Source organism: Triplophysa rosa, linkage group LG21, assembly GCF_024868665.1.
Source record: "Triplophysa rosa linkage group LG21, Trosa_1v2, whole genome shotgun sequence".
Lineage (NCBI taxonomy): Eukaryota > Metazoa > Chordata > Actinopteri > Cypriniformes > Nemacheilidae > Triplophysa > Triplophysa rosa.
The window spans coordinates 7,129,874-7,145,924 of record NC_079910.1 but is presented as its reverse complement, the minus strand read 5'-3'; the positions used below and the strand labels follow the sequence as shown (position 1 = coordinate 7,145,924).

Genomic DNA, 16,051 nt, shown 5'->3' with positions numbered 1-16,051 from the left:
ATTTACGCAGAAGTACATTAGCTAGCAAACCACACCTTAGCAACTGAACGTGGGAACTTTCTCCAGGTTTTATTTTCGAAAGAGGACTTTTATTGGAAAAAAAACGGGTGGGAATTATTTCGTTACAATGCGTAAATCAATGCGCTTCTCAGTTTGTATTATTTATTCTTTGCTGGTTGAGCGCTAGCTAAGTTACGCTAACCCGCGCAGTGAAAGAATACAACAGACTGACGAGAGAATGTGATTCATTTTACGAATGTGATATTGCCCGAATGCTATTAAACATCGTAGGAACAGGCTAGGGTAGTAAACAAACACTATGTACTTATTGTAACTGTTTACAGAAGTAACTGGGTGGATATCAGATCAAAGCTCAGATGATCTATATAACGTTATGTTCTGTACGAACAGATGAAGAGTAAAATACAAAATGTGATTTTCTTTTAGGATATAGAGAATGGCGTCTCGGGGTAAATCAGAAACGAGTAAACTGCGACAAAACATGGAAGAACAGCTGGACCGGTTGATGCAACAACTGCAGGACTTAGAGGAGTGCAGGTAATGACATCCTTCACATGGCCGATGAGACCCTCACAGTTCTCAAACCAGTTCTTTTATCCACTGATAAACACAATAATGTCAGTTCATTTAAACCGTTTTTGTTTTCATTTTAGAGAAGAACTGGATGAGGAGGAGTATGAAGAAACAAAAAAAGAGACATTAGAGCAGTTGAGCGAGTTCAATGAATCACTGAAGAAGTTAATGTCTGGAAACATGACTTTGGTTGATGAACTCGGGGGAATGCAATTGGTGAGAAATAACATGTATTGCGTAAACATTCCTGTAATTCAGCTATATTAAAAAGTCCCAGTGTTGTAAAGTTTTATAGAGCTATTAAGAGATGTCTAAACTAATGTCCACTAGTAGAAAAATGCTTTCTGATGAGATTCTTAACTGTGTAAATATTTATCCATTAGGCGATCCAAGCTGCCATCAGCCAGGCATTTAAGACACCTGAAGTTATTCGGCTGTTTGCTAAAAAGCAGCCAGGCCAGCTGAGGACAAGAATGGCTGAGGTGACTATTTGTTATTATATTTAATTAATTAAAAAAATATATATTTTACCCTTTTTCATTATCTTTCGTACTTACAATGATATTATACAGACGGATCCAAAAGTCTAAAACTACTAGTGCAACACGCTGGTAGACTTTACAAACCTGATGATTATTCAATTCTCAGATTTGTTTTTTTTTATGACATAGAAATCCTAGCCCTAGAAATATAGTGCAGAATCTTAAATATTTGTTATAAGATTGTCCATTATAATATATTTTTTTAAGTTAAAATACCCAAAGTAAGTGTTTATTTAACTTTTAAAAGGTGAAATTGTTTTTTTATATTTCCGATATGTTTGGGCACTCACTGTAGACTTGTGCTAATATTCAAATAAAATGATCATATCATAATGTGTGAACTCATCAGATGGACCGTGACGTGATGGTTGGAAAGCTTCCTCGAGATGTGTACACTCAGCAGAAAGTGGAGATCCTCACAGCTCTGAGAAAACTTGGCGAGAAGGTGAGAAACTTATTATTGACACAGCAACCCTGTGCAACAGCCACACCTGTTACTTTACATTATACTGTATCCTGTTGTTTTGTGTACTTTGACAACCTGTAAATGTCTGTATCATCGGTTAGATGTGATATCTGTTTCTCAACTGATATGAGTTATGTGATACTATGTCTATTACTTTGAATGCACAGCTTACACCAGAAGACGAAGCTTTCCTTTCTGTGAATGCCAGTGCTAAACTGAGTCAGTTTGAGAAGGTCACAGCTAGTTTAGGTAAGATTAGAATTAACCAACAATGCTAATACTCTACTTTTACTACTACAATTGAAAGAAATGATGGTTAACAAATCATTTGTTTTGCCTCACCAGGATCTGAAGATAAAATTATGGCGCTGGCCAGTTCTGGTGTTGGAAACGCCCAGACATAAAGGTTTACTTGGGTTGTTGTGAGTTGTGGCCTAAATGATGTCTGTGAGTTTTACTGTCTGTACAGCGTTTTTAACAATGGTTGCAATTTCCTGCACATTTTATGGCTGATTGTACTTATGTGGGTACAATGAAAAAATGTTTACATTGTTCTAAACACTTTTACATTTAGGACAGCTAGAATTAGCATACTGTCTGCAGCCAATAACCCCTTTGGTACAAGTATTTGATTGTAACTACTATGATTTTAATTGTGTTTGTGATTTTTTTAACCAGTGTGTTGTTTGTAAATATTTTGTATTTGAATATATTCAATGGCTGCATATGAACAGCGTAGAGTGTTTATTCCGTGAGTTTTAATGTATATTTCTGAACAATAGTATAGGTTGTGTTTGGTTGAAAAAGTGGTCAGAAATCTCTGCCAAATTGACATCATCAGGAATCACTTGAATGTTAAAATGTACATACCACTGTGTCAATGCGCTTTACAATAAGGCTAAATTCATCAGTTAATGTTTGTTGCATTTAAGTTAATGCATTAACTACTGTTAACGCTTTGTATTGTAAAATTTCATAAAAGATTGTATCAAGTATACAATAAACAGCCTGATAACAGAGTACATTTACTATAACATTAGCTGGTATTTCTACCTGAACCATTAGACAGCATTGAGAATATTGTAAATAGCAGATTTAGATGTTGTTCACTTCTTAAGCACTGGGTGGCTCTCTAATCCCAGAAACCTTTGCTGTGGTCTTTATCACTATGCATCATTGAGCCATCATAAAAGATTCCTGAGGAAAGATCAAGGTGAATTAATGATTAAAAACCTTTCACTAGTAAGAAAACATTTACCATTCCTTGGTAAATCCTAAACATTAAAGTAACTGTTATTTACTCAGTATTGTACAATTATGCACATACATTAAACTAATGAATATTGTATACATGTTCATTATTTTATTATAATATTATGCCATATAACAGAATAACGGTAACACGGCACTGGTAAACTGTGTAAAAAACAGTCTGTATTCCAAAACATTTTCCCATCTCAATATCCTTTATTTTGTTCATTAACAAGCATCGACTTCACTATAATTTTCCTCAGAATATCAGAAAAGTGAATGAGCTTGAGGGCAGCATCCAACAATTCTACGTCATTCTCATTTCTAGAGCAAAAGAAAGAATTCAAAATGTGACCATTGAAAGCTGCAAATATGTGACAGCTCATCTTTGCTTCAGTAGTATAATCGGTCCTGACCCAAACCCACAGCTCCATGTGTCGTTTACAGAAAATATTTATATCTGATACACATGCAAAGGCGATGCCCCTTTAAATCCCCACCACATCTGTTCAGACTGAGCAGATCATTTTATTTGGGAACATTTCTGCGTCAGCATCTTAAAATTGTCATGACCATGACAAAATCACATAGTTTGAAATCCATTAAACACGGTTTCCCCTGCAGATGGAATATTTGTATTAGGAGGGGAAAAGGGGGTAGACAAAGAATTGTGCGATTTTCAGTACAAACATTGATTATACCAAATTTTGGTCTCATGGAATGATCTGCATTGATCGTATAGTTTTTAAACAAAATGATTGAATAAAGTATGAAAACAAACATTGTGTGTGACTAGTATAATTGTGAGAAATGTTTTAAGAATCTCATGCTGCCCTCATCATCTTTATCAGGATATACACGTCACCTGTCACTATACACAAACTGTTCAACTCGTACCCACGTATGCTGCCTAACAATTTCAATAAAGTACATCTTTTTAGAAGTGGATTTTGTCAAACATGATTTAGTACAATATTCATCGATGATACAGTATGGACCTATTCAAGCTACACATCAACATGAACACAAGACATCTATGTTGGACAATTAAAACGTCCACTTTTGATAAAACTAGCTGTTGACCCCTATAACATGAAATTAGATTAAAAGAAAAAAAAATCGCATCCCTGTACATGTAAGAAATCTAATATTAAATCATTATAAAATGAGAGAATTGCAACAACTGGCATGGATGAATGTTAGTTCTGTTATTCATGTTCTGTAGCAAAAGGCACTCCTAACTCCACCTGGATTTATGAAGGGGAACCTGTTGACCTAAACGTGTAACAAAAATGAATTCATATAGGATTAAAAAAAGAAAGGGCCAACGTTTCTGAATAAATCTCCCACTGCCATTTCATCGGTCACAAAAACAGACCTTCTCGACGACTCCCCACATTGTACCTTTTCTGACAGCATAAAAATTATATTTGTACCAATCACAACAAAGCCTTTCAGTTTAGGAGAAAATTCATGCATGTGAACAAAAAACAGTCTGAATAAAAAACCCTAAAGCTTCACTTCTTTCTTTACTAAACATTCTCCTAAATTCTTAACATTCTTTTTAAGCCCACTGGGAACTACATATATTCAAAAGTGTCTCTCTGGTTTTACAATAAATTTCTGGCTATTTCGGGGGGAAAATGGCCATTTTCTGGGGGTTTGCGCATCCAAAAAAATCCAATCGCAGTAAGAGAATGAAACAACTACATAGAGAAATGCAAATCTGGAGAACATACCATCACCAAAATAGAATAAAAGTTCACCAATGTAAACAAATATCTTACATAACTCTACAGTACAGTTCCATGTACAATAAAATCGATCTATTTTTTTAACAGTAATGCTCAACCAGTAAGCTGAAATGCAATTCTTCAATTCGCTGTGATAGAATAAGGGTTAGCCCTTTAAAATGCTTAAAAGACTTTTAGGGGCTTTGAAATAACAACTAGCTAAACATCAACACAACACAGGGTTAATCCTAAATTTACAAATCAAAAAATAGAAAAATAAAATCCTAAATAAAAATAAAAAATCCCCCCATTTCAGTTCATATATCTGACCATCCCAAGCTAAAATGTGTATTAACAGAGGTCTGTTAAATACATCACACATCTAACAATGCTTTTGATCATCGCTAGCACATCCCATGTCAATTCAGTCGAAAAGTACGAGTGCATTCCGTGATTCCAATTGGTCTTTATGTATTACAGAAAATACAAGCACTATCACTTCAGAATGGCTTAAATAATCGCAGTGTGCCTAAAATGTACAACATACAGTACCACGCAATAGACAACGGTATATTTATCACCTGAATGTGATTATTAGTCCCCAAAACATAAACGTCTGTGCCCAGTGGGCCATCACTCGCACAGCATTTGTGCCATTGAAAGCTCAGCTAAAATTAGCGTACATGTAGCCCAAGCACTGAACCAATTCCACGCCCATCCCACGCTGCTAAATAAAAACCAAAAATAACACGCACATCCACCTCCGAGAGGAAAGACGAATAAAATCTGTCACAGAAACCTCAGCCTGTCATGGGTTTCTCTCTCTGTGAAGCGAACGTCCCATACGAGCAAGACGGAAGAGTTTCACTGAATGTTTCGAAACATGCGAAAAGCATCTCGGACATAAATATTCTACAGCAGGTAACGTTACAGTGTGGTTTTATATACCGGAAACCGCTGGATAGGCTTTCACTAACACATTGACTAATTACATGGTCGTATTTACAAAATATCAAAAAGCAATTGTATTCTTTCATACCCATGATAGCAAATCTTGCCATGCAATATAAAGAGAGGAGAACGAAAGTGACAGAAGAATGCGATTTCCTCTAGATCCGGCAGATCATTAAAATCATGTGCGAGGATAATACATCAAATCATTCTCGATTCCATATAGCAGAACGTCAAAACAAAAGTGCGGGGATGTGTGTCCTTACACGGCTCTGAAGAAATGCAAATCTAGGCCAGGTTTCCCATGGACAGGACAGAAGGTTAAATAAATTACAAACTTGAGATATCTTGTGAGAACTATGCTACACAGAATACCACCACGATAAGATGACAGTAGGGAAGCCTCGGCCTGTGGAAAAGAAGCTGCAACACCTGTCACGACAGACACCAGATATATTCGCATCTATATTGTACATACATTGTATAAGTATTTCATTTAGTTCCGCATGGCTCTGTAGGTAGGGGCTGAAAGGGGAACATGGGCGTCCCTATTGACAGAGGGGTGTGACTGTGCGAGAGTGTTTGTGTGTGTATTCGTGTGCGTTTCGGGTGTTGTGTGCGTGTTTCAGTAGGGGAGGGTGGAGTCGTCCCATTCCAGCTGCTGCTGTCTGCTGGAGCTCTGCTGGTCTTCAGGCTCTCCGGCCTCATCCTCACTACTGCCTGACTCTGCGCTGGTGATGTCATCTTCTTCCTCGCCATCCTCGCTCTCGTCCTCGTCCTCATCCTCATCTGCATCTTCCTCACTGCTGTGCTGGTCCTCATAAGTCTAAGAGATGAAAGAACAATACAGTTAATTTTTAGACTGTATGATGATGCATGAGGTTACTACATGATGCTATTGCTATTAAAGGTCCAGAGTGTCATTTTTTTGAAGGATCTATTGACAGAAATGCAATATAATATACATAACTATGTCTTCAGAGGTGTATAAAGACCTTGCATAGTGAAGCGTTATGTTTTTTTCATTACATTAGAATGAGCTATTTCTACCTACATACACCCTTGCATGTTGTTTCTACAGTAGCCCTAAACGGACAAACTGCTCAGTGTGGTTCATAAATACGTTGTCTCAAAGAAGCATTTGGATATCTGATCGGGTGACACACCTCCATGGGGTTGACGGTGATGGTGAGTGCCGAGTCATCCCAGTCCATCTCATTTTCTTTTCCGTTCTCCTGGTCCCTCATGGTGCTCTGATGTGCAGCGCGGATGCGGAACACACCCAGAATTATCATGAACACCAGGAAGCTCACGCACACCACGATAACAATGGTTGCGGCGCTGGGGACGACTGCGAAGCGAGGAGAGACATTCACACGCACGCATTTGGAGATAAAAACAATGTTTCTAAAAAGCAGTCCAAATGACGGCGCTTGTACTTAATCCCTAAAACGGCAGCTTTCAACAGATGGAACAGAAACTGGGTTCCATTTTGGTGCACATTGACATTACACAGATTACATTTGATTACAAAATCTGGATTAGGTTTAATGAGAGATTAGTGTAGTAATCTGAGGGAGATACTGTCGGGAACGAAGCGGCCAATAAAACATCTTTATCTCAAAGAGAAGTGGAACAGATGGGTCAGTGGAGAGGAAAAGGAAGCGGTGGAATAAAGAACAAATACCTGAGGCCTGATGGGTGTTGACCAGGTTGTGTCCTGACAGGTCCGCTGAAGCATGCTGGACCTGGTTGATGAACTGAGGTTGTACCATAGCGTTGTTAGCATGATCCATGGGATTTGCTGTGTGGATCACGTTGACCTGATTATATAAAAAAAGACAATCATTCTTCTGGCATATTTAGAGTATAGTACATATTGCATATATGTATTATATATAAACTAGATGGAAAAGAAATAAATGATGAAAAATCTGGCAACAGATGCTTTGCATTATATAACACTTCAAGGGACAGTTCACCCAAATATGAAAATTCTGTCATCATTTACTCACTCTCAAGTTGTTCTTCTTAAATTGACTTTTTTGAACACATTTGGAAAAATATTTGTAACCAAAAGTTCTGGGGGCACCATTGACTAACATAGTAGAAAAATAAACTACTGTGATAGCCAATGGTGCCCCCAGAACTGTTCTGTGTCCCACATTCTTCAAAATATCATCTTCTTTGCTCAACAGAACAATGACATTTATACAGGTTCGGAACAACTTGAAGGTGAGGAAATTATTTTTAATTTTTGGGTGAACTATTCCTTCAAGCCAAAAAAGACTCGAAACGAAAACAAATCTGATTGATGAGCCGGGTTTGAATCCATTGTGTGCTAACCTGGACCACACTGAATATAAAGCCCATTAAAACTCCCATTATAATGAACAGGCGTCAAATTTTCTGAGATCATGCTGTGTGTATATACTGGTGAATAAACATTATAACATGTCCTATACCAGCTGACGCACTTCCATCCCATCACACAGTTCAGTAGCGCGTAGTCGGCCATACCTCCACTTTAAATTCATTGCTGATGTAACGGCCGTTGAGCTCCGAGCAGACCAGTTTGAACTTCCTGTCAAACAGAGCCTCAGTGTGCCAGTTCCTGTAGCGAATCAGGTGCAGCACCTGTTCATAGTTTGCCATAGTGTTAACACCTGCGGACAGACCCAAGCATCTTTTGTTAGGCTTCTATTTACAATACTCTGATGCTGACATTATTTGCTGAATCTAAACTGTTGGTGACAATATTATTCAACTACATGTAATTGTGTAAGCATATCTATCCAATAGCAGGTGATTTTGTTAATGTTGTACCGGTGATGATCATGCCCACGTTGGAAGAGCTCATCTCCAGACCTCTCTGCTGGATCTGGGCCAGATCCACCTCCAAGCTCTCGTGATCTCCGTTCAGATCATCTCCAACCACAGTCACCTCACAGGTATCCAGGTTATGCATGATTTCCTCAGACACTACAGTCTCTTGCACTGGCAAAAAACAAAAGTCATAGAATTTCAAGTTCCAAACTGATTTGAAGAGAAAAGTTAACTTGCAATGCTTCTTGGCTGCAGAGCCAATCTGAAACCTCAAAGACTTCAATTTCCTTGCGCATATGATGCACATTAAATAACCATGTGAAATCTCTCAAAGTTTTTCAAGCATTTGTTGTGTTTTTAAAGCATAGTTTTCAATAGCATGGTAAGTGAAATGTCATATCCATAACTGTCTATATTCCTCATAAATGGGCACAAGAAATACGTTCCATTTTTTGTCACATCCAAAACGCATCAGTTTTACTCTCTTTTAAAATAGAAAACCTGTGCATATACTATATTTTGTCTGCTGTCTGGACTGGGGTTTAGTCAAATATAAACAGAAGATTCAATATACTGGTAATAAATACATTCTATGAGAATTTATATTTCAAGTTTTGATTGAAAATGTCACATCCATAAAGCTGCAATTGCCCAGCTACTAAAAATCATCTACTCTTTCTTTCTCCGTTTGTTTTTCTTTTACTACTATTTCTTGTCATTTATTATTTGGAATTCTTTTATTTGGTTTACCCGTAGGATCATCCTCTCCCTCAGCCTCCGTCTCAGCTTCCACCTCGACCTCGCGGGTGATGGTGCTGACGATTCTCAGCTCGGGGAACAGCGCGACACCCTCTGTGCTCTCAAACTCGGCCGCCCCGCGGGCAAAATGGTCAATTCCGCTGAGGCTGATCTTTGGCTCCTCTGGCTGGAGAACCATCACGTAACCTTCAGCGTCGGGCACGGAGATGCACGTCTCCTCATTGAAGCACCTGGAGAAACATTTATGATGTGAATCATCGGGCTGTTTGGAATTACGACTGGACAAAAACTCATTTAAGATGATTAGTGTACACTAAACTAACACCATGTCCTAACCAGCCATGTAATTTGCCTGTTTGACAGAAAGCAAAAATGCAGAAGCAATCAAGTCAATTAGAACTCGATATTCGATGTTTAATATACGATTAAGTGGGTTATTTAATATACATGTTAAGTGGGATTTTGGACCAATGAGATTTGGGCGGAGCTATCCAGCATGACGCTACAGAAATAGAAACCTAGAGATGAAATAAAGTTTTGTTTTGTATTAATTGTATTTATAACACAGTGTCTAATCTAAGACTGAGCTATGAGTGGCTGTCAATCATTCTGTTAATCGACACTGAATGGCTGCAGAATCGATTCTCTATTACTCTGATACTAACTTGACTGTGGTGGCGACGCGCAGATGGCGGATGCCTGGCGTGGGGAACTGCCGGGAGTTTAGGTAAGAGATGTGCTGCATGACCTTCTCAAAGCTCTCAATGTCATCTCCCTCCAGGCTCAGAGAAGACTGATTAGGGTTAAACTCCACCTGCAGGAACAAACGCACCCAGCAGGACACCGTGAGTCACCGCAACACTGCAATAGACTCATTACCTGGAGCTCATGTCAATTGCAAATCAAGTTTGCTTTAAATACAAAGCACAGAGTGAGAGAGAGAATGAGAGAGTGTTTTGCAACCATCATCATTTCAAGTTCACCCACCTTCACGGCTGAGGCCACTTCTTCTGGAAGCTGCACATCCAGACCTTCCTTACAGGTGTAGAGGCAGTCGATGACCTTCTTGTTCTCCAGTTTTCCAGAACGGATCATGAGTCCGGCCAGGTTGCCACGGAAGAACTGACTCATGCGGGCGCTGCCACCTGAACGAACCCAAAGAGGGACAGAATACTGTGAGACTTACGCCAAACCTACGCTTTGTTGTGCATTTAGCTCAAGCATGCTCTTTCTCCGTGTGTGACCGATGTTCATGCATGTTAATTCTGTCGTGCTGGACCGGCCCGAAGTGTTTGGGCCTCCGCTTGATGATGGATGATATGATTCAGGCCTGTGGCCACATGCACCTCTTGGTTGAAAGTAGACATGGCAAATGAATGGGGATGAACACGAATAAAGCACAAAGAAATGAATTCAAGTGATAGTTCGCCCAAAAATGAAAATTCTGTCATCATTTATTGACCCTCTTGTCATTTCAAACCTGTATGACTTTCATTCTTTCGCAGAACACAAAAGAAGATATTTTGAAGAATGTAACTGGCACCCCATTCACTTGCGTTGGTTTTGTATCATACAACAGAAGTGAATGGGTGCCGACACTGTACGGATACCAACTTTCTTCAAAATATATTCTTTTGTGTTCTGCGAAAGAAAGAAAGAAAGTCATACAGGTTTGAAATGATGGGAGGGTGAGTACATGATGACAGAATTTTCATCTACGCGTGAACTGTCCCTTTAAATGAATGAAAAATTGACATGTATAAATGTATATATAGATATGGTTCCGCATTAAAAGCGATAGTGTTTCTAAACTATTAATTGTTACTTTTTTTATGTTTTCCTTTTTAACGACTTTCCATTTAGAACAAATGAAAGCCAGTGATATTCTAGCTGATGTCCTACTGTACACGCCATGACCGCATCTGAAGGACACAGAATGATGCAGAACGGGTTCAAAATGACCTCACGCTGTAATATAACAGAGCGATGCTCTAAAGCGTCTCCCGTGGGAAGCGAGGTCACTCGGTGAGATACGAGAGGCTCAAACCGCAGACACAACTGCGCAGATACCGGCGGCATAAATAATCCTGCAAACCGCAGCGAGGCTTGCAGCCAAATGCTACGATTCGTCATAAGACGCAGTCCCCAAGGTCGGTCAGACTTGGTTTTGTGTAACGTCCAATTCACTCGGCACATCAGCAGGCAAACTCAAAATACATAACGCTGGTTTGATGAGTTAATACAACAGAAATGAATAAGGTATGTGGCAGGCGGATGTGGCATCTCTCGTCTGGATTGCATCATGCTACACATGTTAAGCTGCGTGCACGTACGGCTGTTATGCAACCGTGTGGCTTTCGGCTGCATAAGAACCACACGCATGCAGGCCGTTAATTGACGTGCTAATTGACATATCGGGGTGATGGGAAAGATGTGGGCAACCTGTCAAGGGCTCTGTATCATTGTCATGTCCTGAGAGGTCTGTGGAGGTAAGACAGAAGAGCAGGAGAACAGCACAGCTCAATATAGTTCAGGAAGTCATTTGATACACGTTATGCATTAGAAACCCACATGAACACACGAGAGAAATCCAATTTTCATTTCATAAGATCTAGCGTATGCTATTATGATCATAAAAATATGCATCAATGACAGGGGTTATAACTACTTCCTGTTTCAATTCTAGCAAAAGCATGCAGCAACAGGGTTTCAAGTTAAAAGCTGAGCTTGCATCATTGTGTACCTTGCCAGCAGGCGCCGATGGTGAGCTGGGTTTCGATCGTGGAAGCATGCAGAGGGTAATCCTCCGTGACCAGGAAAGGCTCAAAGGTGGCACCATCCACAAACAAAGTCACTGCCGGGAACTCGATGTTCAACACGTAGTGATGCCATTCTTTATCACACACCTAAGAAAAGAGACAGGGATCAGACTGCATTAGATCGAAGCTTTTCGTGTATTTTTGGGAGAACAGTTCATTTCATGTTTATAGAAATGAAAGAGTAAATAATAAAGAAACATTTATCTGTGGAACACATGTTTGATTACTATGGCAAGGCAATGTGAATGCTTTTATTATTTGGCTTATTTTTTGAGGGGCCAGGTACTAGGTTGACATTCAGTTTTTTTGGTTAAAGGAATAGTTCAAAATGAAAATTCTGTCATTATTTACATGCCGTCTTGTCTTTTCAAACCTGTATGACTTTCTTTCCTCTGCAGAACACAACAGAAGATATTTTGAAAAATGTCGGTAACAGAAAACCATTGGTCCCCATTGACTTGCATTGGTTTTGTGTCCATGCTATAGAAGTCAATGGGGACCAACAGTTTTTGGTTACCAACATTTTTCAAAATATCTTTTGTGTTTTGCATAAGAAAGAATGTCATACAGGTTTAAAATGACAACAGGGTGATGAAATGATGACAGAATTTTCATTTTTAAGGTAAACTACTTCTTTAATAGACCCTTTTTGTATACACTTAACAATAAGGTTGTATTTGATGTTAACATTAGCCTACATAAACATGCATAACAATTAAAAATACTTTTTTAACATTGTCAATTTAGATTAGTTCATGCACCATGAACTAACATGAATAATTGTATTGACAATTACTAACATTATCAAAGATTAATAAATGCTGAAAAGCTATATTCCTCGTTGTTAGTTAATGCATTTACTAATGATAACAAAACAACCATATTGTAAAGTGTTACCTACTTTTTAAATTAATATATAATTTAGTTAGTCTATATTTTATCTTAGCTTTATCTTATCCTTTTACGTGAATATTCTGTTCAGTCTATAGATAGATATAGCCAGATTTCTTTTTACTGAAAGATGTATAATGTGTATATTACACATTAAAGATGTATAACAAAGTATATTACAATTTGATGCAAATACAGTCATGTTTGCTCCTCTAAAATGGATTTGTTTTAAACTCTGTGTTGCTTTCCATTTGGATGAAGAGCGATCTGTTATGGAAGTCTACAACACCCTTCACATACCCAAATATGTTCACCACCCTGGTCCAACACAGGTGACCTATTCATTGCTAGCATAAATACATTTAATGTTGTAAGTTCAACACAGAGGTGTCTTTCAAAGCTGAGTGCCCCTTACTTGGTCAAGTTTCCAGTGGAATTCTGCAGGTTTGTAGTTCTCAGATTCAATGGGTTCCTGACGCAACAGCACCACCAGACGACAGTTGTGTACATAAAGAGAATAGTGGTGCCTGTTCATCTCTGTACAGACAAACAGAAATAAATCTCAGTCTTTGAAAGGTATGCATGGCATTTTTTGGATGATTTAATATGTGCTGCACTGTACACGTGTCTGCATGGATTGCTAGAGCCCTGCTCACACAGAAAACAATGAAGCAAGTTTCCATAAACAGGGTCAGAACTGTGATGTAATCCCCTTTACATAAGCGCTTGTTCATGAGTCTTTTCGAAGGCTGGGAATTTAGCAAAAATGACTGGACGATGAAATCATAGAGGGATAGTCTTGATTCACAAAATTACAAGGAAACATACATGAACTTCAATATTGTTATGAGGTGCTAATTCAGCACACAATTCAGCTTATTACACGTTTAAAAGGATAGTTAACTCAAAAATGAAAATCCTTCACATACTGTACACTCGCTCACATTTTTTTCTTCTGTGAAAAACAAAGTGAATTGTTATCCTGCAGTATGCTCAACATGCTCTTCCTTCAAAGCAGTTTTCTGCAGTCCCCATTCACTTTCATTAAATGAAAAATGATGATCATATTTGGCCAAACTTTCCCTATAAAGGGACTCACAAACATTTATACCATAATCTCTTTCACTCCTGTGATTCTGTCGTTTTATCAGAATGTCGTTACCGGTTTTGTCAGAATTGCAGAGGATGGTTTCTTTCTCCCTGCCTCCAGGTCCATGTCTCATCCACACTGAGATGGTGAAGGGCTCCTTCAGGCTGGTGCTCACCACACCCTCAGGGACCTTTGTGGCCTGGGTGCCGTTGAACTCAAACACTTGGTCGCTGTCATGCCCGTTGTCAGTGGGCAAGCCAATGGTCCAGTTGGCAGAGTTGCTGGGAGCGGGCAGCAGCTCCACGGTGCCAGCGCTGGCACCTTTATGGGCACAGAAATTGCAGTTGCTTTAAGTATCACACATTATTTGTTGCAATGTGTTTTTATAGGCCTATGAGATACAATTATGTAAATGACTCTAAACGGATTTCAAATTCTGTTGATGACATTTGGGTTGCAGTGATAAAAACAAAATAATCACATTTGAATGATCTTGATGTTAATGGTTAAGTCTTGTACAGTATTTTAATATGTTTGTTGTGATTTACCACAGAGCTTGTGCAGGGACTTTTCGGAGTATGTGTCTCTGTCGCAGCCCTTGCCGATGTGATTCGTCTCCAACATAATGGTGGCCTGAATGGAGGTTATTGGCTCCTCGCAGGTCTCCAGGTGCATACTGGGAAACAGGGCAAGACTTCCTGTGCCAGGCTCATATTCAATCCTTTTATTAAATCCTATCAACATGAGAGACAGAAACGTGTGTTTGACTCAATGTACACGGACACACTTTGAAATAAGATTGTATACTAAAATGTTAGTATAGAAATAAAAATAATATAATAACACAATACAACATATTATACAACATAACCCTGCACAGCTGAGCTATCCAGCTATCCAGCCATAACACAGGGGTGCTGTCCTTAAACGTCTTTCATACCTTGCCAGCTCGGTTTGCAGGTTGGCTTGATGTTGACTTTGACAAGGACGTCCTCGGAAGCGCGGTTTTTCCCGCAGTCATACGCAGTCACGGTCAGTTTGTACATGCGCTCTTTGCTGTAGTTTAACTTCTCTGTGTTCTTGATGTTGCCTGTGTTACAATGAGAAATCACAAGCAATGACCTCACGCTTCATTCTTTAATACAACAAAAGAAACAGTAAACAAACATGCAGCTGGCTAAGCCATAATGACAAAGTGAAAGTAAACAGTGTATTTATAAAATGATCACAGCTGCAACGATCATTGATCACGATTCAATTCAAGCCACACCTCAAGGTAACATATGGCCGAAATCAAACATCAGGTGTGCCGGGGGATCGAAAACGACCGCTTGTTTGCACAAATCCATTTTTATAGGCACGCCATAAGCAGCATGAATCGCAATGACCTAGAAGTCAATATCACTGTAAAATCTATAAACTGTAGATTTGGCAGGAACAGTTTGGTCCGCACATGGACGGCACCTGTTTAATACATGTAGGCTCACAGTGTAAACTAGCATATTAACAAGGAGAAATGCCTGATTTAACATCCTATTCTCTCAATTCGATAGGTGGACACAATAGATCATGACAGAGGCGGTGTTGTAAGCCGTCTCCTCACTTACCATCCTTGTCGATAGTAAATGGCACATCGGGGGTGACGATCTCATAGCTGCAGATCTGACTGAACTGGAACGAGCAGTCGGCATCCACGGCCTCCACCTTCAAGATGCTGTCATACTTTTTGCCCTCGATTACTGTGGCTTTGTAGGACTTCTCTTTAAACACTGGAGAGTACTCGTTCACGTCATTTACTTGGATGTGAACGGTGGCCCTGGGGGATATGAAAGCGTGTTTAATAAACTAAAATCGGCACAGTGGGAAAAGCAGACCCATGACGCAAGTTCTCGCTCATTAACAGCTGGCGGATTGATCCGGACATGAAGTGAGGTACACTGACAACCTCAGGGCATGTTAAAACATGTTCTGTTATATATATGAAGCCTGTGTAGTATCATTACGGTTTTTGCATGTTAAAAGGACAATTAAGTGTTCAATTAAATTCTATTAAATTCTCATTATTTAACGGCTACAAGACTTTTTCTCATTACCGATTCTCATTAGATTCTTATCGTTTTTAATCGTAT

General features: G+C 39.1%; 2 protein-coding genes across 5 annotated transcripts in view; one reads left to right on the top strand and one right to left on the bottom strand.

Moving 5' to 3' along the window:
- Window positions 1-4: 4 nt before the first annotated feature.
- lzic (leucine zipper and CTNNBIP1 domain containing) lies at window positions 5-2,879 on the top strand. Of its 3 annotated transcripts, none has more exons than XM_057319981.1 (7): window positions 5-107; window positions 448-558; window positions 675-810; window positions 978-1,076; window positions 1,486-1,581; window positions 1,770-1,851; window positions 1,948-2,879. In XM_057319981.1, exons 2-7 carry the CDS (start codon window positions 458-460, stop codon window positions 2,004-2,006), a joined length of 573 nt encoding a protein of 190 aa, XP_057175964.1. In that variant the 5' UTR covers window positions 5-107; window positions 448-457; the 3' UTR covers window positions 2,007-2,879. The 3 variants fall into 3 exon arrangements, with proteins under 3 accessions (XP_057175964.1, XP_057175965.1, XP_057175963.1); XM_057319982.1 differs by lacking the exon at window positions 5-107 and adding an exon at window positions 114-303; XM_057319980.1 differs by lacking the exon at window positions 5-107 and having other exon boundaries at window positions 114-558.
- Window positions 2,880-3,031: 152 nt separating this feature from the next.
- clstn1 (calsyntenin 1) overlaps window positions 3,032-16,051 on the bottom strand; it is a 34,664-nt gene continuing 21,644 nt past the window's right edge. For both annotated transcript variants that reach the window (XM_057319973.1, XM_057319974.1), the window contains 15 exons: window positions 15,530-15,738; window positions 14,863-15,012; window positions 14,471-14,656; window positions 13,995-14,243; window positions 13,248-13,369; window positions 11,866-12,028; window positions 11,565-11,603; window positions 10,110-10,267; window positions 9,788-9,936; window positions 9,114-9,352; window positions 8,364-8,534; window positions 8,058-8,203; window positions 7,225-7,360; window positions 6,704-6,888; window positions 3,032-6,363 (listed from right to left, as the gene is read on the bottom strand). In XM_057319973.1, the coding sequence (XP_057175956.1) occupies window positions 6,163-6,363; window positions 6,704-6,888; window positions 7,225-7,360; window positions 8,058-8,203; window positions 8,364-8,534; window positions 9,114-9,352; window positions 9,788-9,936; window positions 10,110-10,267; window positions 11,565-11,603; window positions 11,866-12,028; window positions 13,248-13,369; window positions 13,995-14,243; window positions 14,471-14,656; window positions 14,863-15,012; window positions 15,530-15,738 (2,503 nt within the window). In that variant the 3' untranslated portion in view covers window positions 3,032-6,162. The remainder of the gene's footprint in view (window positions 6,364-6,703; window positions 6,889-7,224; window positions 7,361-8,057; window positions 8,204-8,363; window positions 8,535-9,113; window positions 9,353-9,787; window positions 9,937-10,109; window positions 10,268-11,564; window positions 11,604-11,865; window positions 12,029-13,247; window positions 13,370-13,994; window positions 14,244-14,470; window positions 14,657-14,862; window positions 15,013-15,529; window positions 15,739-16,051) is intronic.

Bases quoted from the DNA above. Each gene is read 5' to 3' on its own strand.
- lzic (XM_057319981.1), top strand. From the start codon at position 458: ATGGCGTCTCGGGGTAAATCAGAAACGAGTAAACTGCGACAAAACATG. The intron at 1,077-1,485 runs GTGACTATTTGT...TGAACTCATCAG, and splicing joins TGAGGACAAGAATGGCTGAG to ATGGACCGTGACGTGATGGT. The intron at 1,582-1,769 runs GTGAGAAACTTA...TTGAATGCACAG, and splicing joins TGAGAAAACTTGGCGAGAAG to CTTACACCAGAAGACGAAGC.